Raw genomic sequence first — 27,749 nt, 5'->3', positions numbered from 1 at the left:
ACCCGCGGGCGGCGGAGCGCGCGCGCAGCGCCGCCCGGGGCGGGGCCGCCGGCAGAGGGCAGGGCGCACGCGCACTGCTACTACCACCCCCACCCCGCCGCCGCCGCCGCCTATCGCCCGGACGGGTCGCGCCGCGCCGGCTACCCTCCGCCGGCAGCGCGCATGCGCCAGGCGTCCGGCTGGGCCGGCGTCGGAACTCGTTCCCGCCCGCTCAGGAGGCGCCGCCCCTTCGTGCTGCTCCTCGCCTGAGGTACCTGACGGCGGCGCCGAGGGCCTCCCCGCCCGCGCGGCCTGCAGCCGTGGTGACCGGCTCCTTTGTACGCGATTTTAAGCAACGCACGCTTTTTATTTCCTGAACACGCGAACTCTTTTTAGAACAGCTTTGTAGTATTTCGTTTTCTACCAGAAGCCGGGCTCAGCCCCTGCCGGCAACGGACAGATGAGAGGGGTGGAGGAAGTCGTTGACTGATAACACGCTTCGCCTTTTAGGTTCATTTATTTTCGGTACCTGTTCTTTGGTACAGGTATTAGTAACGCTGGAAAATACGTACAAGTATTTTCTCGATGAAAAGACCAGCTAATTAAAACAGCTGTGCATCTGTACAGCACATAAAAAGCCTTGCTAGCAGAGTCCTCTACCGCGTCGGTGCAAATGCTACCAGCGAAAACTCCTGCAACATAAATGTTCATCGATACATCAGTTTTGCTGTAACTCATGTTCCTAAGCTGTGATTTAATGTATTTGAAGAGACTTCAAGGTGTGCTGAACTCATGAAAACATTCAGTGCTTGCCAAAAAAAAAAAAGAGCAAGCTAAACATTCCTCCACCTGCAAAACCATTATAAGCCTGTTTCTTAAAGATGCACCCATGTTACAGCTCAAGCAACTCACTCATTCATTAAAAAGCACCAGTCACTAAGTTCTATAATACAGCCATCATCTTGCAAATGACTACTGAAGTTAAATGCTAGCACTAATAAAAACTTAAAAAAATACAAATCTCTTACTACCAATCTTTAAAGATTTGTACAGAACATGTAAATAGGAAAACACTTTATATATGTTAAAATCTAAGTCTTTTTTGCAGTTTACTCAGCGTAACCAGGTAGTATTCAGTTGTGTCTGGTTTTTTATGCTCGTGTCCATTTTCAAAACTTCTCGAATCGCCATGGTAGCGTAAGTGGATGGGGGAAGGGAGAACTCCATCTTTAGTGCCCTGAATTTACCATCTGTCATAAGGGGTAAGAGGAGACACAAAGTAAGAAAAAGTTGTTAAGTGCATAAATAATGCTTATTCTGGATGCCACCTAAACTCAACTAAAATTTCTCACGACCAACCCCCCCCAACCCATAAAGCAAAGCAACTGCCACCACCATACTCCAATTTTACAATCCACTGCAAAATTTCATAAAACAACTTCTCTTTAACATTTTTCTCTCAGCAGGAGGTGGTGTTTTGGAGGCCTTCTTCCTTTTAAAAGCAAAATAAACTTTTGTTCTTTCAAAACTGAATTCCTAGCCTCTCTTTACTTTATCTGGAAAGCAGTGTCAAAAGACATTGTAACCAGAGTTACATAAAAAAATCTCTATTGAATTCCGTTAAGTATTTAAGTTGTCTCTTGTGTTCAGCACAAATAATACATGCTCAAGCATATAGACAATTTGTGGCTTAATTTCACCTTCATGCATTTCACAGACATTTATTTCTAAACATTTACACAATTTTACAGATGCTTCTAAGAAAATGTAACAGTCAATACAGACTGCTGGAAGAATTGCTTCCACTCTTGAGAAATAAGGGTACTTATTTAGACACCTAACTTTGGAGATCTTTAATACCATTGCTTAACAGTCTAGGTAAATTAAAGCTCTTCCTTAAAAGAGCTTTCAATATGTAGCAGTTCAAAGCAACAGCCAGATCAAACTTCTATTTTGCAAACATCAGCAGAAAAATCACCTTACCTGTAGGAAGAACTGGTAATGGTTTTCCTTCCAGCTTATCCAAATCCGTAGTAAATAATGGGATTCTGGGATCATCATATGCAACAACCTCCCTTTGTAATATACATAAGATTTTAAAATTATTTTTTAAATAATTTAGAATAAAAATTGTGGTTTATTGCTTTATATAAATTTATATTTATTATAATAATATTTATTATTATAATTTGGCAGTTACAACTGAAATGGAATTTATTTTCTAATAAAATAAGGTAAGGCAGCATTTACGGTGCAATAACTGGTAAAGCTTTATGTACAAGACTTGTCTCTGTTTGATGAAGATTATTAAAAAAACCAAACTAGTGAGAACTTTCTATGCACAACTCATCTGTTTTCCCTTGCAGGCTGTCAGGATTTCCAGCTATGCAAGAAGTACAGTTTATGAAATTATGGGAAGAATGGTGTCAACTCTAAGAATACTTGGGCAGGGGGGCGGGGGAAGCCTTCATTTTGAAGAAAGCCATCTAAACGTCTTTGAAAGGGCTTAAATACATATTCTACTCTTTCTGCCATTCATTTAACAGAAAATCTGTATGTAATGATGAGGCTGAAAAAGTAATAGGAAGTAGATAGGCTTTAAACATCAGCACTAATTAAAATAAAGTGTAAACATTTGTTTCTTTTGTCTCCCTCCTAAACCTGCTATATTTTTTTCCTATGCATTAGCGAGCAAGTCTTTCTGCACCTTTGTACAGTCACCTGTTTAAAAGGTATTTATTCAGTTGCCCTGTGACAACTAGGTTGTATCTCTAACAACAGTGATTTAGTAGGTTTAAGTGATACAAATCTTTCTGATTGACAGACAGATAATTGGAAACCACGTTTCTCACAGCAAGACTACAAAACCCCCTGTTTTGAATATTATCTATCATGGTTTCAACGTAAATAATTATCTATGAAGTGTTCGGGCAAGCCCTTGCAAGGAGTCCAACAACTAGATAGATGTCTTGACACTCATGCATCACAGAACCAGACAACCAAGGAAGAAATAAGGTTAAGGTTCAACTTCAACTACATAAAAAACATGAGGGAAATGCACAGAGGTTCCTCCCTATCTATGCTTCGGTCTACATGTATGTCCCGCAGGTCAATCTAGTGGTTCTTGTACTTAGTCATCTCACATATACTCAATGTTGCCAATTCAAGTGTAATTTCCTTTATTCTCCTACTTACCAGTTCACATTCTGAGGTCGAATGATAATCTTTCTGTAGGCTCCAGAAAGTGAATAATCTCTGATTTTATGCCTCATGTTGTTGATATCAAGATTGTCAGCTACTAGCATTTCCTTGTAGGCCTCACCAACTGCAAGAGAAGAAAATATTTAATATGAGAGGCTGATTGAAACAGCCCGTTTTCATGGATCATTCCTTCCCTTATATTTAGTAGTTTCAGCATATATGGGGTAAATGTTACATAAGTTTAAAATTACTTATTGCAAATCTTATTACCTACATTGTTTGCTTCCACAACCTGATTAGTAGAGGCCAGTAACTAAGAAATAATCTTAGCAAATCAAAATTTCAGCTGAAAACAAAATTTACAAAATATTTTGCTGACATCTCATACATGCTTTCCAATTATCTAAACTTCACAAGACTAGTCTCAGGTATACAGAGGAGAAAAAAAATAAAAGGGACCAGACTACCCATTGTTCTCTTTGAAACAACAGCAGAGTGAAATGAGTTAAGAGCGCCCTCTGAAGAAATTAGCCGGTAGGGACCCTTAAGTACACTGCCAACAGGAGTAATTCTGTAAGTCTTGTATCTTCAAGTAAGGGCTTGTGCATGCATACCTGGGGAAGACAATGGAAATGCAAGAATATACTGCACCTAAATGCTGTCTGGTGCCTTTCATCTGCAGTACATTTGCCAGCATTACTTCATGCAGTTGGGAATTTTAAACAGGAATAAGTTAGGCTTACTGTGGGCAAACCCCAGTATAAATATATTGAATGTAAAAAATTGCAGCTTTTCTTTCCAATCTTTTAACTCAGTGTGGTTCAGAGCCACAGCTCATCACAAAGATCTTTACCTTCCAAGTGTCTCAGAGGTGGGTGATAAATGGGATCCTAGCTCTGGGACTTAGCTCTGACAGGCAGACAGTCTCAAGAGACTTGACTGGTCTTTTAAGGATGACCAAGTACAAGAGCAGTTCAACCCAATATTGAGGAAAACAAGCATACGTATTGGGAGTCTGGTTTGGCTATGTAGGGAACTCATGACTAAGCTCATATGTAAGGACACATACAGTAGGTGAAAGCTAGGGCCAGCTACGAAGAAGGATTATACAAACATTGTCCAGGCACGTAGGGATGGTGTTTGGAAAGCCAAAGCTCAGCTGGAGTTGAAATCAGCAACAGACATCAAGAGCAACAGAGTTAAGCTGCAACATCAGGAATGAAAGAATACAACAAGGAAAATGTTGGCCTGCTGCTAAATGGGGCAGCTGGTCTAGAGACAGACATAAGGCTGACGGTCCCAGCGCCTCCTTTGCCTCAGTCTTGACCACCAAGCTCTCCCAGGCCACTGTTCCTAGAGGCAAGGTTCAGGAAAGAGAGGGACTACCAGTACTGGAAGAAGATACAGGCTGAAAGAGCTGGCTCACATCATGGTAAAGGTTTTCTCTATCATCTCTGAAAGATCGTGTTGATCTGGGGAGGTCCCAGGCGACTGCAGAAAACCAAGTGTTGCACTCACCTTCAGAAAGGGCAAGAAGTCTGATCTAGGGAATTACAGACCAGTCAGACTCACTTTGGTCCCTAGGAAAAATAATGGTGCTCATCCTCTTGGAACACGTTTCTGGGCACACAATGAGAACAGTGGTGAGCATGGTTTTACCAAAGAGGGAAAAACGAAAAGAAAAACCAAAAAACCCACCAACCTTACTGCCTTCTATGATGAAATTATTACACCTGTAGATGAGGGGAGAGCAGTGACTGTTGCCTACCTTGCCTTTAGCAAGGCTGTTGACATGTTCCCACAGCATCCTTGTATCCAAGATTAGAACATTACAGTGGGTGGACTTGCTAGGTGGGTAAAGAACTGTCTGGCTCATCGTCTCAAAGGATAGCCACTACTGGTTTGAGCTCTACCTAGAAGCTCGTTACAAGCAGAGTTCCTCAAGGAACTGGGATGCGTCCTGTTACCTTTATCAGCATACGTGGAGGAGGAGCTGGAATTCCCCCCAACAAGTCTGTGGACAAATCAAGCTGGGGTGGCAGTCGATACACTCAAGGCAGGACTGCCATTCAGAGGGACTTAGGCAGGCTAGAGGAACGGGCCAAGAGAAACCTCATGAAATTCAGCAAGGACAAAGTCCTGTACCTGAGAGTGATTAACTCCTTGCAATGGTCCAGGCTAGGGAGCAACTCTGCCGACAGTCACCTGGGACTCCCAGTGGAAAGAAGACTTAACAGAGTGCTCTGGCAGGAACAAAAGCTAATATCATTAGGAGCTTAGCCAGTAGCTACACAAAGAAAAACAATTACTGCCCTTTACTGGGCACTAATGAGACTGCACTTAGAATAGTGCACCCAGTACAAAGTAGATGCTGATGAACTTGAATGACTCCAATGCAGGACAACCTCAGTGGCCAGGGAGTGTAGCCCATGTGCTGTAAGGAGAGTCGAAGAGAACTGGGCTTCTTTAGCTTAGAGAAGAGAAGACTTAGAGACTATTTGTTCTTGAAAGTTTCAGACAAAGCTCTGAGCAAGCTGGCCCAAATAGAGCACTACCCTTGCTTTGACCAAAAGGTTGGACCAGATGGCCTCCTGAGGTCCTTTCCAACTGAAATGATTCTACAACTCTATCCCTTAATAGTAACATCTTGCTCCATGCAATTAATTATAGATCACTCAACCTATTCGATTAAAAACAATTTAGATCCAAGATACTGTATAAACAGGAGATGAAAGATATGCTTTTTAAAATATTTTTTTAAAACATTCATGTTGGTTAATATTTAATTAAACAGATCTGTTTCTTTTTGCTAACTTCCAAGCATTCGCTTGGGTTACAAATTCCAGAAGTTTGGTTTGTTTTCTAATTTAAAGATCAAATGCATACACTTTTCAATTAACGTTTCACCATTTTTTTCCATTTGTGCTGAGATAAATAATTTTGCCTCAGTAAAAAAATCTCTTTCTTTGGAAAAGCTATGAGCTAAAAAGAAATATGAAACAGACTGATGTTAAGTGAAACAAGTTACAAATGGAGACTATTATAATCAAAATGGAAGAGGCTGACAGTAACGTATCAGATCTGAAACAGTGTATTGTTTTAATGGCCATCAAGGTTGCGTAGATCTAATCTTCCTTTTAAGAACAATCTTAAAGCAGACTTTCATTTTCAGAGTAAGTACATAAGTTAACAGTCAGACTTACTTTTATGCTTTGGATAAATAACATCAAATCCAGGTAACGGCATCACTACATCATGGATAGTGTAGTTATCAACATCTCCTTCTTCGATATGAACAGCTGTGGCTACAATCAGGACAGAAAAATGAAGAGTTGCCAGTATGGATGTCTGTGACAGTTAACATTAGCTAAATTTAAAATGAACCATTTGATTGCAACAAAGCCTACTTTGAGAGGGATAACTATGGTATTTTATCTCCCCTTAATAGACAACATTTCCAAGAAAAGAAGTAACAGTCTTCAAGGCTGTCACAGTTACCAGCAGAATCACAGCCTGGTTTCCAGTGACTTTTTAAAGTTGAATGAAACAAGGACTGCTAGATGGATAATCCCCTTACCAGGCATACATGAAGGAGAAATACTGCGGATATTCTCACCCCAGGGAAATGCCAGAGCAAATCCAAGTGAAGAAATTTTTAACTGAGTGGAGCTTCTGCTTTACAAGACACTAACGCGAACAAAAACTTTTGTGGTTAAAACATTCATAACATCCTTCCATAGTTCTCCATAGCTCAACTAGGTTTGAGTTCATTCTTGAGAACAATCAGTCCTTCATTGTCTCTCTTCCCTATCCAGCTATTTGGGAAAACAAGCAAACCAACAGCTCATGGACATGTAATACCTAACTTACAATTCCTTGCAAAATTTGACTAAAACTGGCCAATGGATTCAGAAATCACTGGACCAAAATGGGTGAGAGGGAAAAAGAAAATATGTACGCAGTATCACATAAACAGATATGTGCCTTGTTTTCCTAGGAATTTGAACTACACAGCAAAACTTTTTTTTTGTCTGTTTTTACCTCCTTTAAGTGTGAGATCTCCTGGTACAGCTCTAAGCCCGTATTCTTCTATTCTCTTGCTCACCATATTATTCCACACATAACTCTGGTAGCTATGAATATACATTAAACGATTATTTCTTGGTATCTAGAGGTAAAGAAAAAAAAGAAGTGAAACTTCAGAAAGAGGTATTTTTAGGTTTTTTTTCTCAATCATAACCAAAACGGCATATATTTGAAATGTTACCTTCTCCAGCAACAAGACTAACACAATTTCTTCATATACAGATTTGATTTTTGTTCATTATTTGGGAAAAAGGTATGTGAAGAAATAATGCTTTTGTACATTTGAAATCCACACAAAAAAACCTGTACTTAAATTAAGAAAAAAAAGAAGAAAAAAAAAGTTGGGTTTTTTTTTTTATTCAGCAGCTCATCAAACACCTGGGGCTATTACAAAACACTGAATTCATACTCAATCTCCTGAAATCGTAAGTAAACTTTGCAGATGTGAAAGCACAGTGTTACTCTAATTATCTTCTTCATAAACAAGAAATTATTCCTCAGCTCCTACAATGGACCAGTAGTTTGCTGGTGATGAGGTATTTTCTCCAAAGACTTGATCTTGATTACAGTACTCAAAAATGACAGTGAATCCACCATCTCTATGCCAAGCTGATTCAATAGCACACTATCAGTTTGATTTATACTTTTAAAGCAACAGAAGAACTCTGATACTGAACCTTTGCACAATTCTCGGATCTGTATTATACATGGTTACTAAGTATAACTGTATTGCTTCCAACATACCAGAGTTTGTTGTATAAATTGGAAAGCTCATTATGCACACATTAATTACAGATGTCATCAGTTACCATGCAGCAGTACTTCAAGCAAAAAGACAGGATAAATGGAAAGATTTTACACTTAACCTTCTATTCATCAAGCATCTATGAGTCTATTTCAAATTCATCATGATACCATCAAAACAATGTTTATTCAAGTAAATACCCCACAGCACTTTTACACTCACTATGCCAAATGCAGAGATTATGTTCTTCATTCCATACTTTAAGAGTCCACGTAGAAGCTGTCCTTCCACGCACCTTTTTACAGGTAGTTTCTTGAGGGCTGCTGCTGGATCTTTAGTCTTTGCCCATTCTTCTCTGCATTTTACCAAGTATCCCTTTTCAGCTAGAAGAAGGATGTAAAACAAAAATATTTTAACTACACACCAAAACAGCATCCATCTCACCTTTTGTTAAAACAATTGAAAAATTAAAGTTTCAGTCACAGTAATTACACAGATTAACAGAATCACAGAATAGTTGAGGCTGGAAGGCTCCACATGAAGTCTGAGCAGGCTCTGTGTGTAAGTATTCGGGTCCCTTTTCACCCCCAATGCAATAAACTGCACAGCAAGGAAAGAGAAGCAGAGAGTCCGAAGATTGCTTCTCCATTGCTAAACTGGCTGAAGTTTAGCATGTGCAAAGCTGTCCTCACAAACGTCCTTTCAAATTAAAAGAATCAAAATCTAAAAGTGTTTTTCCTGAACATAGAGTTCTTGGAAGAGGAGAGGCAGAAACACTTGATATATCATTTTTCAGTCCTTACCTCCTGGTCGTGGTTTTAATATCAAATCCATTACTTCATTCCAGTTGTTCTGTAGAATAGCTCTAAGATTCAAACAGTAAAGTTTATTAAGAACTGACTACATATATTTTAAGGAGATTTAGCCAACTTATGCAAAAAAAGAAGTATTAGTATTTAGATTTATGGAATATTAAAAGTAGTGGTATTATGCAAGATACATGCTGAAGCAAGTTCAGAAACAAGTTCTTTCTTAAGTCTAAAATTAAAACTGGCACATGCAATATGCCAGAAAAACATTCCCCAAAATACATTAGAAATTATACAGAGATAAAAATAAAATCTAAAAAAAAAAAAAAAAAAAAAAAAAAAAAAAAGAAAACAACACATACCTGCCAATTTGATATGTAGGAACAGCTGTGGTTCCAAATCTTTGCATTCCATAGTAATTAATGAATCCAATTTCCCTGAGAGAGTGCATTGCTTGCTCTATCTGGTCATCAGTTCCTGTTATGTTTCTAGTATTAAAAAAAAAAAAAAAAAAAAAAAAAAAGAGTTACAGACAGCTTAAGGGCTTACTCTATTTTGTGATCCCCATAATACTAAAGCTCAACATCAACATTATATAGCGCTTATCAAATTCAATGGACTCCTGTCAACAGAAGGACTTTTCTTCTTTTTTGTAACACAAGATGCACTGATATCCTTTAACTATTTAAAGAGAAAAAAAAAATTCTAACAGAACTGTCTGAATACATACTAACATACTACCTGAGAACAACAGTGAAATGGTTCCCTTGCAGTTCTCCTAATTTCAGTGGATGGTTCTTGTAACTAAAATTTCCTAATTTGAAGTTCATCAAACATTTATTCAAATGAGCAAGTCTTTGTGCAGTGATTCTAAAAAGAAACAGAAAACAGTGACCAAACCTATGCCTAGAAAAACACAGTTAAACAAATATAGAAATTCCATCATTTCAAAACAAAAAGCAGCAAGTCCAGTTTCCCCAATTTTCTATTGTTGCCTTTTTGAAGTATTTTAATGAAATACCTAAAAGAAAAGAACAGGTAATTCTTAAGGCTACTTATACAAGAGAAAAATGTATACTGTGACAAAGACTGTTAGTACTGTCTTTTCAGATCTATGTTACAGTATGCACTCAACAAAGAGTACATTGCAATATTGATGTATACTGTACCCCACAAGCTGAAGTCTGCTTTATTTGAGTAAGGACACAATGAATACACTCCAGTTAGCAGTCATAACCACGGACTTAAGTAATTAGCCACTGTGTAAGCTTACTGCAGATGAAGAAACATGAAATCCAGTCTGTCACCGGTATATGTCATTTTTGTTGCTAGTACTTTTGGGACCATACCCTGTTCTTTGCTCTTTGACACTTCCACTAAAATTTATACCAGGATAGACAAGTTTGCCAACTAGCACGGCCAGCATACCCAGCTCAGACCGGGCTGATAAATGGTAATGTCTCCTCTCCTGCGCCATCCTTCTCCAATGCTGCGCAGGAGAGTCCGGTACCGTGGCACTACTGAACAGACACCACAAATCAGTACTCTCCTCCGCAGGCAATGCTTACAAAACACTGAAGCTCTTGGACACAACATTAAATGCGATCATGTTAAAAGCAAAGGAACAGCACCTGAGATGGCTACACCACAAGTCTGGTTAATTGTCATCACTTTGCAGACCTGCCTTGCAGCAACAAGAATCTGGGGCTTCTCACAATTCATAAATCACTAATTCCTTTTATGTGTGCCAACGTATGCACATGCAAACCACTGGGAGGAAAAATATGAACAGTTAAGTAGTGAATGCCCCCCTTTTAACAAGGATTTGATCAAATTTCTGGCTCTCAAACCTTGGAATTCCTCACCTGAGGAGTGTGGTTTTCAAAGAGTCGTAAACAGTAGTCCAGGCAGAATATTCCAGCTAGCTAAACAGATATTGTAATATATGACTGTGAGGCATCCATCGTTCTTGGTTATGGATGTAACACTAATTTCAAGTGCCCAGAAACCATATAATTATCTTGGAATATGAGGAAAATAAAATTTGTTTTCTCTTAGTAGATGACTTATGAGAGTAGGTTAAGGCAGGAAAAATTCCTCATAAATTTTTGCCTCTTCTGGCTACTCACAGATGAGCAAAGACAGTGGTTAGCCTTCTCTGGAGCTGTTCAGAGTGTTCAGTGAGAAAGAAAATAGGATTCCAGCTGGAGGAAGGGGGAAACAAAAGTCAGGAAGGAAATAGGACATAATTTTCACTGTGTCATTCTGTTTTTCTGCTGTTGCATGGGAGCCATGCAAAGTAAGAGCATGTAGGCAATTTGGCCCACTGCTTCAGCCAAATAAATGTATCCAGCCTATGACTCGGAGAACCACTGACTGAAAATACTAGCAATCACCATGGAATAAAAAAGGATTATAGCATCTTCATTAATACATGTGCTTTACAAGATCAGGACCTGAATCTGCCATTTGCATCACATGCATACTGAGTCTTCAAGGTATTTAGCAAGATATTCAAGCTGTCATGGTACGAGAGCAAATACTCCAGTGTACTTTCACTTACCTAAGAACAGCGATCTCTTGAACTGTTATAGCCCTTTTATCTTTAGTTCCCATGTAGGAAAATATGTTTGGCTTCACTCTTAAAAGCAACAGTAACAGATATTATATATATTAAAATAGCCACAGATCAAACATAATTTTCACTATAATTACCTAGAATTATTAATCGTCAGTATTAAAAATAGAAAATATACATATATTCCTCAGAACTGGCTACAATTTGACATGTGACATTTTCTAATCTCATCTATAAGTACATAAAACACAGAAAAAAATATACGTAGACAGATTCACTTTTGCCACAACTGTGCTTTCAGAATATAAGCTTTGAAGTACTTCTTTATATACATCCACTCAATGCACAAACATGCAGCCACCACTAATTCCACTAAAAAATACCAAAACCCAAACATGTTCATTTCTTCCTTAAACTTCAAATAACATGTCTGTTTGAATACCATGCACACACATTATGTGAGAATATGAGAAGTTAATTTAAAATTTGATCAATTTCTTTCCTTGAGTGGAAAATTTCCTTTCCTTTTTCGACTTTGTACTTTACAGCCTGTGTTAACACAGGGAATATTTCCAGTTATTCCAGCTATGGGCACCAGGGGGTAGCAGGATTGCCATTACATAAATTCTTCCACCAAACTATGCTCCTACCATTCTGTTCTCAAATACAAATACTAGTAGTATACTGGTTAAGAGCCTAGATTACAAACATTTATTTTTGGACAGGAAGGGTGAAGGGAAAAGAAGGGAAGTAGTGAAGTTTCCCTATAAGTAGATCACTGAATTGACCCAATTTTAAAGTAGTCCTTCCCCTGCAATTCACTGTGTTCACATCACGCCTTTGGCAAATCTTTTTGTTGCTGCACTTGATGGGGTGAAAGGAACTAAGACTGTGTTGCCATGGAGAAATTAATACATGGAACAACAGTTTATCAACTGTAACTGCTTAGGAACTGATCAGCATATTATCACAACAATATCTGACAGGTTCATAACATACTTGCATATATTCACACACTGGGAAAAAACTGGCTTTTAATTCAGGTTACGCACATTAAGGCTTTGAGCTGCCAAGCCTTTCTCACATCAGCCAACTTCAATTGTGGACCTTTTTCCATTGAAGTAGTAGAGTACAGTCTTTTAAATTTCTTGGGATCATTCTGTTCCATTCTCACATCCTTCCAAAACTTACAAGTTTCAAATTTGATATTCTAAAATAACTTTTTTTTTTTTAACACTGTTAAACACTGGCTACAAATTAGGCAATAGTGATCACTTGTGTTGCTCTTACACAATTCTGAAGCATAACATTCACAGTAACATGAAATATACAGGGTTTTAACCCCAGCCAACAACTAAGGACCACGCAGCCGCTCACTCACTCCCCCTCCACCTAGTGGGATGGGGGACAGAACAAAAAAAAAAAAAAGTAAAACTTGTGGGTTGAGATAAAGACAGTTTAATAGGATAGAAAGGAAGAAAATAGTAATGATAATATAATAGAATGACAATAAAAATAATAGAATTGGAATAGACAAAACAAATGATGCACAATGCAACTGCTCACCACTCACTGACTGATGCCCAGTTAGTTCCCAAGCAGCGATCTGTCCCCACACCGCCAGCCCCCCACTCCCCCCAGTTTATACACTGGGCATGACATCCCATGGTATGGAATACCCCGTTGGCCAGTTTGTGTCAGCTGCCCTGGCTGTGTCCTGTGCCAACTTCTTGTGCCCCTCCAGCTTTCTCACTGGCTGGGTATGAGCTGAAAAATCCTTGACTTTAGACTAAACACTACTGAGCAACGACTGAAAACATCAGTGTGTTATCAACATTCTTCTCATACTAAATCCAAAACACAACACTATACCAGCTACTAGGAAGAAAATTAACTCCATCCTAGCTGAAACCAGGACAAGGGGGAGGACTGCATGCTATCCAGGCTGGCAGAAACAACAGCCTTACCTTAAAAATTTGGATAGGACATTAATGGCATCCATAGTATCCTTGTTCTCCTTGTACAGTACAAAGTGGCAGTAGCTTCCCCTAGATTTTGGCCAAGAGTGTTTTCTTGGATCTTTAAAAAAGAAAGGTGAAAATTTGTAAAGTGTCATTTTTTTTAAACGTAATTAGTATCTTTGCCATTGCAGCTACATTTAAAACAAATGTGTAAGACTCAATTTCTGCTAATTTCCATCTGCTTTAAAAAAAAAAAAAAAGAAAAAGAACTGCAAAGCACATTGAAAAAGACCTTTTCCCTTTCCACTGGGCTGTATGCTTTTCTTTAATCAATTCTGTCACCTAGAAAATCTTGAATGAAATGGTGACAGTTCCTTCGTCACGAAATTATTAAAAATATACCCTAATCATTTAACTGCCATATTGCCTGATTGAATTTCTCAAAAACATTATTATTACACTGACTTTCAACAATAAAAGCCACTCCACATTTCATCTAGGGCCTTCTATAATTAACAGATGAGGACCATTGGAGGCCTGTTTGTGGGAAGACTACAATTATTACTTATAGTACTAACATATTCTTTACTTCTGTAGGATTTTTTGTGTGTCATGCAAAAGCATAGGTCGTATCTCTACAAAAGACTAAAAAAAATATACTCATAAAAATTACTTTAAGGTGAAGTTTTTTTTAAATCCTGTGGAAGAGAGAAATCTGGCATAATAGAGGCATTAACAAATAATTCAAGCCAGATACTGTGCAGTGTTTAGGGAAGGCCAGAGGGCAAAATAACTTCAGCTCCTGCAGACTTACAACTGATTTACAATTCTGTACAATTAGGTGTTTTCTGGAGAGGGAAGAAAACTGTCAATGTATTTGTCAAGCTTTTGCTGCACAAAAAAGCCTCCAGAGAGAAAACTTTCCTTTTACAATCATCCACTGTTGATGGCATTACTGGGAAGGCAGACTGATTCTACACAGGTTTAGCAATCAATTTTGAGGTGCTTTGTTTACCAACTCCTGTTTTGTAAGAAGAAAACTAAGGATTTGGTTTTGGTTTAAATCAGAAGTCCGTTATCTCTTGGTAGCCACCAAGCAGACATTCCTGGTTTTGTACAAAAAGGGCTTAAGTGTCTTTCGTTAACAGCAAAAGCTAACTGAAAAAAGCCAGTCCTGTTCCAGTATATAAACACCAATGCAGGAAAGAAGTTCTTGGGAAATTTTGCTCTTTTTGCTCCTGTTAGTTTAATAAAGCCAGATAGCCCACACAGCCAGTGAATATGTTTAATTTTCAGGAAACTTTCTGGTAAAAGATAATTCTTGCTTTTTTGAGAAGCTGCCATCCATACACACACTTCTGCAAAAACAGTTTTGGATGCTACAGTATAAAATACTATACACATAGTTTTTATTCACTTAAAAATTATTGCAACACTTGCCTTGTACCATCAGTTTCTAAGCAAAGTCCCCCCCCATGGAGTTTCCTAAAGCCTAAACTGAGCAGCATGGTCCAAAGCCTGTTAAGAGACCTCATGCTCCTGCTGGCCTCCCTTCTTAGCTACCACTGCTCTTAAACACAGTCAAGGAAACACTGCATTCAGCTTGAAGAGCAAGGTCCTTCATGAAGAACTTGGTAATTAGAAGGGAAGAGAGGAAGACAGAGCGTGATTCACAAGGAAAGTCTTCTTCAGCTGGAATCGTTCTTTAAATTTAATCCATCTTACACGCAGTCATTTCAATACCCTTCAAAAAGTGAGCCCTAATCTGGGCTAGACTAAAAGGACTCTATAGATACTATACCTACCAATGGGCTCCTCATGCTTTGGGCATCACAAGCCACATGCCTATCCACCACACTGCCCGTCATGCTGTCTACTGGGAGGCTGCAGTTACAGTACCAATATTTAACCATTCCTCAACCACTACTTCAAAGTATTCAACTGGGTAGATGGACCAGAGGACAGTTTGCACTCCCTATTGCTATGTTTCAGAGTTGTTACATTTTTGACAGTGAAATCGTATTTCTAAGCACTTTTTCCAAACCTTTTGCTGCAGCTCGAGGGCCGGAAGCTCTTTTTTAATATTGGAATGTATGATATATACTTTTAAGGTTGTATAAATACAGATAGTAGTGTCTGAAATACAATGCTGAAGGGCAAAGGCTCAGCTTAATGAAGTCAATGGAAAATTTACCATGGATGTCAAACAGTATTGTCAAAACTGTTAATTCACATCACTTATTACTGGTAGACGTTCTCTGCACTTAATGACTACTGCCTGTACTGCACTAGGAAAAAGAGGTAGCACAAGCCCAATTTTTGGCTGTTGCAGGGAATTTTAAGCATAACTTATTGGGGGTGTGTGTGTGTATGTGTGTGTGTTAATGAATTAATTGTTACTAGTTTGGCCAGTCTTGTTGCTGTTTAGGAGGTCATAATGGTTGGCATTTCATTTTGTTAGCATGAAATGTCAACATCTCTTACCTGTTGCAGTTCTGACCTCTGTCCCAATGCATAGCATAAAGAGCACAAGAGAGTAGCATTTAATTTTTAGACTGTCAAAGGGTTTTTAGAGGTGAACATGCAGGTTTATGGTTATGGGATTGTTTATGCTTTAGGGAGCATCCAACAGTTAGGTGGTGGATGACAGCAATTTAGACAGTTATGCAATGGAATCGTGCAGAGGCAAACAGTGAACATATGGAAAGCTTCAATCGGAGATGCAACAAACTTCATTTGTGGACAACGATGAAACAGTTTACTGACAATTTAGTAAGGCAGTATTTTAAGTATTTTGAGTGTAAACTTACTATAGACACAAAGCAGCTTCTAATTTTAAATTTTAGGCAAAGGATGTTTGGTAGCCTTTTACATTATCAACAAAAGTAATCAGGTATCTCAGCTAATCTTTGAATATTCTACACTTCTGAAATGTTTCTTGCCTGGGGAACCCACTCAGGACTAAGATGCATTAGTGGCTATATAAACACAAAAGATAAATATAATCCTGACTAGAAGAACTTGCACTCTTAAATCCTACATTCATAAGCATTTACACACACTCACTGAAACTGCACACATCTCCACCAACATGCACAGGTGTTTGTACCATCACAGCTTAGGAATCCAAGTTTGAATGGATGATGCTTCTCTGCATCACAAGATGGTGCTCCAAATAATGTTTTAATCCTAGAGACACATCACTAAATTCTTTTCACTGTATTTTCCAATACTTAAATTCTTTTATACAGTATCTCTTAAATCAGATTGGTCAGCTCAATAACAATCACTTCCCTGGAACAATGGTTAAAGAATAGAAGCAGCAGAAGGAAAAGGTGGAGGTAAAACCAGTACGAACCAACAGAGAACAAAACTGTCTGAGGAGAATTTTGTGCTGGTAAGTATACATACTCCATGCAAAAAGCATGCAAACATACAAATTTTCTGAACATGGTTAAACAAGATACATAAACATATTGTAATTGTACCAATTAAAGTAAAACATTGCCATATTTGCTTAGAACAAGCCTTAAAAAATAGTAACTAAATTGAATGTGGAGATGGTGTTAGTTCCAATTTTAAATTATCTCCTTAACCTTCCTCCATCTCCTTCATCTTCAAAATAAAAGGGCTAGGTTTACATACTGTCACTTGTAGTAGGTTGAAGTGACATAGGAATGCAATTAGTTTAAATAAAATATTAATACCTTGCATTAAACGTGCAACATTCTGCATGTAGACAATCTTCTCACTTAGTAGCAATAAATTTGTAGTAACATTAAAAGATGTAGAACACATGAATTTATCCCCAGTAACCAAAACAGTGTTTGGCAAGGTTAAGGTGGATAACACTTCATTTTGAAAATCCTTCATTACTTTGATTATTCCAAAATAGTAACTGTGATTTATAATGCATAAAGACAATTTTCTGCAAATGTAATTAGCCCTGGCAGCAGAAGTAGCCTTAAAGATCATGGTAAATATATTATGTTCATTAAAAAAATATAACTCTGAGAAAGCAAATAGGTGCTTGTCTCTATTCACGTCATTGAGAATTTTGTAATGGATTTTCAAGATGTTCAAGATTACACTGACTGACAGTGTAATGTATGCATTTCAACTACAACCTCTTACTTCCACAATGCGCTCTTAGACGTCCAGATAAGTTCATGAAAGCTAAGCTCCAATACTGAAAATAAAGCCCCTATTTTGCCTATTCCCACTGAAATAGCAAAAAATCCTCTCACTTCTAACATGGTTTTATTCGACGAATGATTTGGAAAGAAAAACAAGTAGAAATTTAAACTTGAGACACTCCTTCTGTTCCTAGTCATTTTAGGTGCACAGCATCCGTTTCAAAGAGGAAAAAGCAAAGGCAGATTACATTACGAAGTACACTCCACCCACTTGAAGTATTTACTAATGATTTTTGGTTTGGGGATAATTTTAGCATTTACTTTAACCAACTGCTGTGATACTGAAACTCACTTGCCAGTGCTTTCTTCCCAGCAGCATGATAAGCAATAATGTATTTTTTTCCATCTCGATCTTCTGTTTTAGTCTCCAGTCCAGGAAACAAGGACTTCACAGCCTGATGGATAACTGTTCTTTTTTCTTTGGTGTCTTCAATTACCTGTGTTAATACACACACATGTAGAAACCACATAAAGTAATACAAAATGGGAGGGATTCTCTCAGACTTAAATATTTTGCATGCTTAAAGAAAACCTACCAAATTGCACTAAAGTACTGAATAGGTGTACTTTTAAAAGTCCGGCCTACTTATTAAAATTAGTTTGAAAAATAATAAACAACTCTGCTACAACCCCCAGCCTCAATACTTACAAAAGAAAATTCTCAAGATCTATTCCTTTCTTCTGTGCTTAATAAAATTCCCTCTTCTAATGAAACTCTGACAAAACAAAGTTTTTCTATATGCAGTAAAGAAAAAAAAAATGGCTAGATAAGATTATTTAATGTGTGAATGCATATTTGAAAATACCAAATTTAATCCCACTCATCTCTGTGTCCCAAGTTTAGCTCAACAGTTATTCTTCAAGCATATGGAGTATTTGGATGTTTAAAAATACAAAGTTTTCATTTCATTTTGTACCTTCTCATTTTGCTTGTTACAGAAGAGCATATTTATCTTCTTTTCTATTAAATCACTAAACACTGACCTTGAAATAGTCTTTCATCAGGACGGATGTTTTATTTAACCCTTCTTACATAATTATTCTATAAAATACTAGACAAAAAACAAAAATACTGCAAGAAAATTTTAACGCCACAGAAATTAAGACATGTATTTGACATGTATTGGTGTACAGTCCCACCAAAATCAAAACAACAACTCATGTGCATGAATTTGAGTGTATCTGTAAGGCTTCACAGAATTAAACCCTAAACTGTAAACATTTTGGTTATTACCTGTTGCATCACGTTCAAACTGCTCTTATACCTTAGATGCATTAGAAAGTACGTCACATACCTTCACTCACTCTCTCATCCCACCCCACCCCTTCATATAATTTATTAATTTTACCTCTATGGCCACACTAGTTTCCTTATTCTTAAGAAGCTGGAGCTCCTCTAAACGCTGCTTGTCTTCATCTGACAAAACTGTAAATGTTTCTTCTGATGGGTCCTAATACATATTTGGGGGTGGAAAAACAAACATTCAATAACCCTCACAGAACATCTTTCAGCCTTTTAATGTTTTTGCTTAAGGAACATAGCCATTACCAAATCTTTACCTCAAAATTTACCTCATCATCCACTGGAACAGAAAAGTCATCTAAATGGCTCACACGTCCATCTTTGCCTATTTCATGGACAACAAAGTCCGAATATCTGATAGGAAGAAACATGCATTAAATTTGTAATAAAAAAAAAAAAAAAATCCGACATCACATAAAGTCCTTTCCCAAGAAGCTTTTTGTTAGCAGAATTCACTCAAGAATTCCAAATTCACATAACTCAATTTACATAAAAGAAAATTCAACTGTGAGAAAGCTGTACCTATTCCCATCCCTCAGAAGGATACCATGAGAACACAGAAGGTCTGGCATATCTAAACACAGCAGACTTCTTTGCAGATAACCAAACACCTGCTGTAGTTATTCTGAGTCATTTTCTCACTAGCTTGCAGAGATCAGTAATGCATATCCTTAATACCAGTCATTACTAGCAATTAAGACTCTACCGCACTGCTACAATGTGAACACACATGCATTAATTCTGTCATTTCAAGTAAGCTATAGAATAAAGTGCATGTTAGCCAACCTAAGGAAAGCGGGACAAATTCAGCTCTGTTACATGCATTCAATTATAAAGAACATCCTCCAAATAAACAGTTGCTCTGCATACTCTATGACAGCAACAAAGAATTTGACTGTGACATTTTCAATCAAGTCACTATGTCCAATAACAAAAACGCCCTGACTTTAACAGAGCACAGACAGTCTATGTTGCAATGGCTAAATGATTTTTAAGTAGCATTTGCTTCTAAAGGAAAAAAAAAGAAAAAGAAAAAAAAAAATCTTAGTCTATGAATGTTGAAAGACGAATAAAACTTCACCATGGAAATGTTTCTACTGCATCTCCCCCGAGCCCCTGTTTGCCATACCTTGGTGCAGCCATACATCATATTGGTAGAATTCCTTCCTCAGGAGTGTTATGTGTCCTCTCTCCTATTATCTGTAGCTGTCTAGACATGCTAGTGACTGGTACCATAAAAACGCCAGAACTAAATTAAGGATAGGTATTATAGGTATTAGGATCAAAGAAAAACCATGAGCCAACGAATGTTTCTACCATCCGGCTACCTTTGGCCTCCTTGGTTCAAAACTGGCTGATTTCCCAGAAGGAGGTTCAGCACAGACTGTGTTCCCCAGTGAAGGATTATGCTAGCTGCTTAATGCTGCATATGAAGATTAAGTACATATATAATATGTACATATCACTTTATTATGTAAAATGATCTATATATGAAGCCAGTATTTAAAAACAGGGACTTCTTGGTGTGTAAACAAAGCACCCTTAACTGCCTTGCTACGTCAGGGCAATAATGATTCTCACTTCAGTGAGTTTTTGTGTTTGCATTCTGTTTTATTCAAAGAGGTTATTTAATTAAAAAAACCTGGAAGTTTCATTAAAAAAAGCTACTAAAACCCAAATACCTTATTAAGTATATAATGTGAAATTCCACACCCTGAGTTATAAAATTCCTTCTTATGTTTTGTAAATGACATTACAACTGACCAGACTATGATTTAAAGCCTAACGGACAATCTGACAATACACGTGTTTAAAGACATTAGCCTAAAAAAAGGCAGAGAAAAACCAAAGAGCAATGGTTTCAACACCATTCCACAGTGCATCTTGTATCAGCACTGAATGGTGGTACAAAAGGTGGGCGTACTGCATAAGGTTTTATGCTGTATGCTACTGCCAGAGAGCAAGAGAAATAGCAAAGGTCAGTGTAATCATGTTTCTGTCCATACACAGCTTCCTTTTCCAGAGCTCCATTTGACAGGAAAGAAGGGGGGGGGAAATTTAGAAGAGTCCCAAATTAAACCTTTCTTTCAGACTCAGCACTAGGAGAAGAAAGTGATGAACCTCCAAAGAGGCCGCACATAATCCAGTTGCGTCCTGTGACTCATAAAAGGAAAATGGAGAACAGGTGCTTAACACAAGGAATTAACATACATAACAAGACAAAGAGTTACCTCTCTTTTAAGATTCCAGAAAACCCTTTATGAGAGCTAACAAATTTAGTTATGCCAACATCACTTTCTGTCAGTCCATGCTTCATCATGTCTGCAAAGCTCTCTGGATCTCCATCTTCATCACTGTCCTCTAGTTCTTCATCTTCCTGCTCCTCACTTTCCTCATTGGGGATTATTTCATTTTTCGTGTCCTCAAGCAGAGATTTGTCAGGTTGTCCTGTTACAGTCTCAACGCTCTGCCCAGAGTCGTTCCCTGTCTCAGACTCCTCTGAGATCTTCTGTCTTTTAATTTCATCTGCATTAGTCACATCATCCTCAGAGTGAGGACGTTTCAAGGATACACTATTCATTTCTACAGTTTCCATGTTTAAGGCACAGTGTAGGATAGAAAGCCCTGAGAAGCAAGAAGAATGGCTTATTTCCTGTCTGTTTAAGAGCAATATCAATACATAGTCTCTTCACTCCAAGGTCTCTGCACCCTGCAACAGTTCAGGAAAACCACATAACTTTCTGCATTTTTAAGTTAAACATCATTTAAAGATTTTGTACAGCTAGAAACAATATGTACTTGGGAAGAGAGAAGGGAGATGTTACGGGGACTTATACCCACCCAAGGCAGCATGCATGTTAGGCTACGGAAGAGCAGGATTCAATACTACACTGACCACTTACCACCACTGTCACTCTTGCCAACTCTTACCACAGCTGCACCCAGCCCTGTGCACACAGGCTCTGCTGCCAACAGCAATTTAGTGCCTAAGAAACTTTTTGTTCCCAAGCCTTCTGTTAAACATCACTACTCTCGATTATTCCTTGTTCTACCAAGATTCCACCTTGCAAGGATTGAGAGAGGATGGCTCGGTTCCCCCAAACCTGAAATCTCATCTCTTCTAACATACACAATCCCACACGGAAGTCAAGGTGGCAGCATTTCAGACCAAAAGGTAAGAGGGATGAGATAACAAAATCGTTGAATGAGTGGGGCAAACAAAACAACAAAGAAGTGAAAAGATCTCCAAGAAGAACATGACTACTCACGCTGGTGGAGCAGAGCTCCTACTCTTCCCTGGCAACTTGAGCTGCCACCTTTGCATCAGCAGAACTAGTACCTTCAGATCTGAAAAACAGAGGAAAACTAACTCTTTGAGGAAATTTCAGGTGGAAAACCCCAACTATGAAAACATGTATGAATGTGATCATTACAGAAACCAGCTGCCTCTGAACCCAGGTATCAGTAATTACATAGGAGCAGACACTACTCAGACAAGTTAATAACAAATAGAATTGTAAAAGTGTTACCAACCTAGTGACGTAACACAACATTGCTATTTAGCACGCTACAGCAGAGAAGCGTGGGTTTATTTCTACATCTGTGAAAGGAGACCAGAGTTCCTATAATTAGGCAATGACAGGACCTTTCTCTCAGCATCACCCAACTGGCACACGGGTGTGTTGGGGATAAACTGCAGGTTTTGGTAGCGGGTGACTGCATGGGAGGAGGTCATCACCTGCCCTGTGATGGTCATGGCCAGTTCCAGCTGGCTCTGTAATGGACAAAACCCACCGCCCACCAAAACTCCAACTCATCAGATCAGCACACAGTGCCTCTGCTCCCACTTATTTAAGAAAGGAGGATGCTGCCGGTGGCAGAAAGCACAACGGGAAGCACGAGAGGAGGCGTGTGACAGCACGCTAAAAAAGACACAGCGGGAGGCATGGGGAAGGGGGCATTGCTGGGGACGCGGCTGGAGATGCACTCCTGGAAGGAGGCTCTCCACACCAGAGCAGGGACACCCCTGAGAGGACTGCAGCCTCTGAAGGTGCCCACAGTGGGGCAGGCACACCCTTGAGGGGCCTGTGGCCCGTGGAGGGGCCCACGTGGGAGCAGAAGAAATGAGGAAGAAGGAGCAGCAGAAAGAAACCTCCGTGCACCAACCCCAAGCTCCTGCACCAGCACTGTCTCACCCCAGGGACAGAGTGGAACCTGTGGGGACAACCAGGGGAGGGGAGACAAAGAAAGCAGGGGAGGGGACGTGTCTGGAGTGAAAGGAAGGGAGAGGAAAGGAGTCTTCCCCAAGTGTTTGTTTAACTGGTTGTCTTCTTTGTATCTCACTAGCCAAATCAGTAATTAAAAGTTTATGTTAACTGGCAATAAATCAAATCAAATTCCCCGAGTCAAGACAGTTTTGCCCACAACAACAGGCAAGTTTCTGAATTAATAGGATTCAACTGCTACTAAGAAATTAACTTAGGCACAGAGCGGTATTTGAGAGCTACACACATCATCCTGTATTATCTCTCCAGTCACTAGACAGCATATTCTATTTAATTTTAAAGGGTACATTTTTAAAGGAGGACTCATTACTAACTCGATAATCATCACTTGCTGGGTTGTTTACTAACTGTTACTAGTTAGCTGTTAGCCACTGCTGATTTCATTGCCTGGACGTTCCATTGTAGGTCACAAACTTAGGGTGAAGAGGCAGGAACAACTGTTTTAGAAACACCTGAAATGTTTTGCTCATGAGAATAACTGAAAATGGACACTAAAAAAAAGAATGGACAAAAGGGAAATAAGGAGAAACTTATAAAAAAGTGTATATGATGCCTGAAGAGAGGAGTGACAAAACACACGCAGAAGAAAGCGGAACAATCAGCAAATCAACGTACCTTCAAGCAGGAAGCACCAATTTCAGTTTGTGAAATACCTTGTTTATAAAAACAAGGTACATAAAATCCTTCTTTAAAAATAAGAAAAAAATCATACCCAAGAGAAGCGATTCACCAGCATTTCCAGATTCTTCTCCTGCGTTCCCAAATTTATGGAGCCTGGGTTATAAAGCACTGATGTGGAAAAGGCTTCTAGATGGCTTGTGTCTTTGCATGGCAAATAAAACACCACTTGGCTCACTGAAATCCTCTGAGACACCTGCCAAAGGAGGTAACAAAACAAATCTCACGTTTCTAAAATAAAATTATGCCTAGTTATTGAACAACACAAACCGTTTGAAGAATTGAACATTGGCCACAAATACCCCAAAGCTATCAGATACGGCCTATGCTCACAGCAGAGGAATGACTCACATACAACAAAGTACTACCCTGCGCCAAATGGTGGCCATCATCTGGGAAAATTTCTGCAGGATAATTACTTGAAGGAGCAAGTTGAAGTGAGCGGGGCACACACTCTGTCACTTGTGCAGATTGCTAGTGAGAGGCACCTATTATTTTTTGACAGCTGCTCAACCATCTCGGTCCTTTCCCTAGCAAACAGGTGTTTCCATAAAAGCCAAGATTTGCATTAACAGCAACTCCGCAGCAATTTCAACAGAAACCATGTTTCAGCTGAGACTGAATTTACTACTGCAAATAAAGGGCTTGATTCTCCCCAGCAAGAAACGCTGAGCGATTATTTCTGGTGTGGTTCCTGCCAGGCAGACACACAAGCTGGGGGACCGGGGGGGGTGGGTGCTACGGGGTACCTCCCACTTAATAAATAAAAGAGCAGGAGCACGCCAGCGCTGGGTGCCGAGCCGGTTTCTCACGAGACGAGGCAGATCGGATGGAAAGGCGACCGATGAGGCAGGAGGGCGCGACGATACAGCAGCGCCCGAAAGCAACCCCTGCAGGCGGGGAGCAGCGGGGAACCCGCCCGGGTGCGAGAAGCGTCTCCCCGCCGTGGGGGCTGGGGAGCCAGCGGAGCCTCGGCGCCTCCGCGGCGACGTCGCGCAGGGGGAGCGGGTCGGGCAGCCGCAGCAGGCAGAGGGACGGGCCGGAAGAGCGGCGGCGGGTCCCGCGGCCCGGCGCTGCCGCTACCGGCCCCGAGGCGGCCGGGGCAGGGCGAGAACGAGCGAAGGGGCTGGGGCAGGCGGGAGGAGCGGCGAGGAGGCGGGAGCAAAGGGCGGCAGCCGCTGGGGTCACGGCACCATGCGGCTGCCGCTCGCCCGCCGCGGGAGCCCCGGAGCGGGCCGGGGAGACCCCCGCCGCAAGCCGGGAGGCGGGGGGGGGGAAGTTGCTCCGAGGCTGGACTCCCCCCGCCCGCCGCCTCGGCCCCGCGGCCAGGCTGGGAGCGGGGGGCCGGGAGCGGGGGCTCGGAGCCGGTCCCCGCCGCGGAGGCCGCGGGTGCCGCCTGCCGCGGAGCCCTGTGCGGCCGCGGCTGCCGGGGGAGGGCGCGCCTCCGCCCGCCGCCAGGCAGGAGCCGGGGAGGGGGGTGCCACTTACCCGCACGCCGGCACGGGAGGACGGGCCGGGCGCCAGCGCCGCGGGGAAGGAGGCGGCGGCGGCGGCAGCGAAAGCGAGCGGCGCGGGCCCGCCCCGGCTCCGCGTGTGCGGAGGCGGCCTCCTGCCTGCGCCCGCCCCCGGCCGGCCCCGCCGCAGCGGCCCGGCCCGGCCCAGCCGGCGGGGAGCGCTCCCACCCGCCGCAGCCATTTGTCGGCGGCGGCGGCGGCGCCTCCGCGGCCCGGCCGACTCCCGCAGAGCCGCCGCTTTGCGGTGCGGGGTTCGGCCGCGCCTCCCGGAGGGAAAGGCCCCGGCGCTGGCCGCCGGGCCGGGTGCTAACGCGGAAGGAGGCAGGTGGCCTCGCGGCGAGGTGCCTTTAGCAGGGCGCCTTGCCACAGCTTAATCGTTTGTAATTAAAGGCTTTCCAGGCGGGGCCACCCGCACGGGTGGGTGTCGGGGAGCGGCGGCCCCGGCTGCTTCCAGCGAGGGCGAGGTGGGTGCGGGGGGTTGGTGGGGGTACCCACCGAGGGGCTGCTCTTGCCCACACTTCTGTCAGCTCTGGCCTGCTGAGCCTTCCTTTGACAGTAAAAACCAGTTTGAGGCATCTAGGGGAAGCGGATGAGAATTTACAAAAGAACGGCAACTTTATAGAAAAAGTTGAATTTCCAAAATACAGCCATAGCCAAAGCAGGGAGTCATGTGCATGAGGAAGTGGCCTTCCTGAGCTCCCCTAATGTACCAAACGGATTGCGCTAATTGAACATTAGTCCCAGGACACTGGCACGTTTCAGCAACGTTTCAAAACCTATACCCTATCTATGCAAATCATGCTACCATTTTAAAACTAAATAAAACCAGGCCGGGATCTGTACTATGAGTCGTTCCTGACATTGTCAAAATGTCATCTTCTACCCTCCTTTCTATTTTAAGCAGTGGTGCAAAGAACATCTTTTTGTTAACTTCAACACGTATTGTTTGTCTTTAAGACCCTTTGGGTCCTATCTTAATCCTAGCCAGCCTCGGACTTTCTCTTTGCCAAGCTATTAACACCACTCTTTAACTTCTCATGCTTTTCATTCTCTAGTTGTATTCTGTTCATCACACTCATATGTGATGACACTTACAACTGCTATGCATATATGGGTAACTTATTTTCTCATCCCTTGTACTTACTTTCTTGTTCTACTCCAAGAGGGGAGGTAACACAATGGAGTACTTTGGTTTGGATTTAAAAAATCCCAGGTACACGTGCATTGCTCTATGGCTGGCTTATAAAAGACCACATCGAGGAAATGCATGTTGCAGTTAGAAAGGAAGGAGCACCAATTTGTGGCTATCCTTAGTTCTGGGTGGAGATGGATCCATAGCGATTTATTTAATCAAGTACTAGGGGATCAAAGCTTTGTCTTTATCACAGAGTTTTCGTTTACCCCCATCCGCCCTTCACACTTGGAATTTAAATAACCTACTAGAAACCAGTAGGGATATCAGGAATGGGTTTCATGTGCTCCTGTGAACAGGTCAACAGTGGACTGGAAACAGCAATAGACATTAGCGATCCACAAGGCAGAGCATGGTACCTCTGAAGACTGTAGCATCACTGAGGAATCCAGAGGTAGGACTACTATTGTCCAACTCCCACCTGTCTTGGTGATAGGAGAAATACAAAAAGACCTATGCATCCTTTGAACATTGCTGTCATCTGACCAATTACTGTAGCCGCGGTATGTAGATGTCGAAAACTAGTTCCTCCACCTCTCCCAGGCAAATGCCTATTATCTGGCTGGGGGATCCTTCAGCAAGACTTCTACGCATCGGTCTGACTTTTTTTCTCATGTAACTTTTTGCTTCTTTCATCTTGCGTGGGAGAATTTCCCTAAAATACTTATTTTTCCTCCTCCGAATTCCTACATTAAGTACATCCCTGTCTACAACATCCTTGTCAGTCATTAAGTAGCTTGTATGTTACAACCTGTGCTTGGTATGATAATTACCCTACAGTTAGGTCTCCCTGTTGACTATGTTCATCTGTCATCCATTATGATTAGCTTGGATTGAATAGAATTTGGAGTGGTATGAAGTGCCTCATGCAGTGAAGAACCAGCATTTTGAAGGACCTGCAGGTGCTACCACAAGGAAAATCTCTAATAATATCATTACTATGCATTTCTCAAGTTTTCTAATATATTCAGCAAAGTTTATTACTGCTTTCTCAATACCAGTAAGCAATCTCTGACATATTAAGTGACTATTTGCCTATGTCTGAGAATCTACAAACAAAATCTTTGAGACCATCCTTCCTATGGTTCAGGGTCTGGACGGAGGGACTCTCTAGTTCTGCTTCTGAGATAAAACTGAGCCATTCTGGCAAGCAGAGACCATCAGTACTTAAAAGATGGCATGCTCAGTCATCCTCTGTTATGGTCTACCCCTAACATGGTT

The 27,749-nt window shown here is 40.8% G+C and overlaps 1 protein-coding gene across 12 annotated transcripts; it reads right to left on the bottom strand.

The window, feature by feature from the left end:
• Positions 1 to 1,001: 1,001 nt before the first annotated feature.
• Positions 1,002 to 25,398, bottom strand: PUS7 (pseudouridine synthase 7). 12 transcript variants are annotated; one of them, XM_049814060.1, is made up of 19 exons: positions 25,311 to 25,398; positions 23,857 to 24,018; positions 22,128 to 22,206; positions 21,090 to 21,568; positions 19,116 to 19,212; positions 18,905 to 19,006; positions 17,848 to 17,992; positions 13,366 to 13,477; positions 11,384 to 11,461; positions 10,950 to 11,024; positions 9,562 to 9,690; positions 9,183 to 9,308; positions 8,815 to 8,876; positions 8,234 to 8,394; positions 7,222 to 7,348; positions 6,384 to 6,485; positions 3,175 to 3,304; positions 1,963 to 2,054; positions 1,002 to 1,229 (listed from the first exon to the last, which is right to left on the bottom strand). In XM_049814060.1, exons 4-19 carry the CDS (start codon positions 21,452 to 21,454, stop codon positions 1,093 to 1,095), a joined length of 2,040 nt encoding a protein of 679 aa, XP_049670017.1. In that variant the 5' UTR covers positions 21,455 to 21,568; positions 22,128 to 22,206; positions 23,857 to 24,018; positions 25,311 to 25,398; the 3' UTR covers positions 1,002 to 1,092. The 12 variants fall into 12 exon arrangements, with proteins under 12 accessions (XP_049670017.1, XP_049670016.1, XP_049670020.1 ...); XM_049814059.1 differs by lacking the exon at positions 25,311 to 25,398 and adding an exon at positions 24,635 to 24,842; XM_049814063.1 differs by lacking the exon at positions 25,311 to 25,398 and adding an exon at positions 24,635 to 24,842 and having other exon boundaries at positions 19,128 to 19,212.
• Between the last annotated feature and the right edge of the window lie 2,351 nt (positions 25,399 to 27,749).

The sequence above is a fragment of the Accipiter gentilis genome, chromosome 11 (assembly GCF_929443795.1).
Source record: "Accipiter gentilis chromosome 11, bAccGen1.1, whole genome shotgun sequence".
Taxonomy (NCBI): domain Eukaryota; kingdom Metazoa; phylum Chordata; class Aves; order Accipitriformes; family Accipitridae; genus Astur; species Astur gentilis.
Note: the sequence above shows the minus strand (reverse complement) of the source record. Positions and strands in the feature narration are given on the sequence as shown.

Bases quoted from the DNA above. Each gene is read 5' to 3' on its own strand.
- PUS7 (XM_049814060.1), bottom strand. From the start codon at position 21,454: ATGGAAACTGTAGAAATGAATAGTGTATCCTTGAAACGTCCTCACTCT. The intron at 2,055-3,174 runs GTAAGTAGGAGA...TATATTACAAAG, and splicing joins CGACCTCAGAATGTGAACTG to GGAGGTTGTTGCATATGATG. The intron at 1,230-1,962 runs GTAAGGTGATTT...CCCTTATGACAG, and splicing joins ATTACCAGTTCTTCCTACAG to ATGGTAAATTCAGGGCACTA.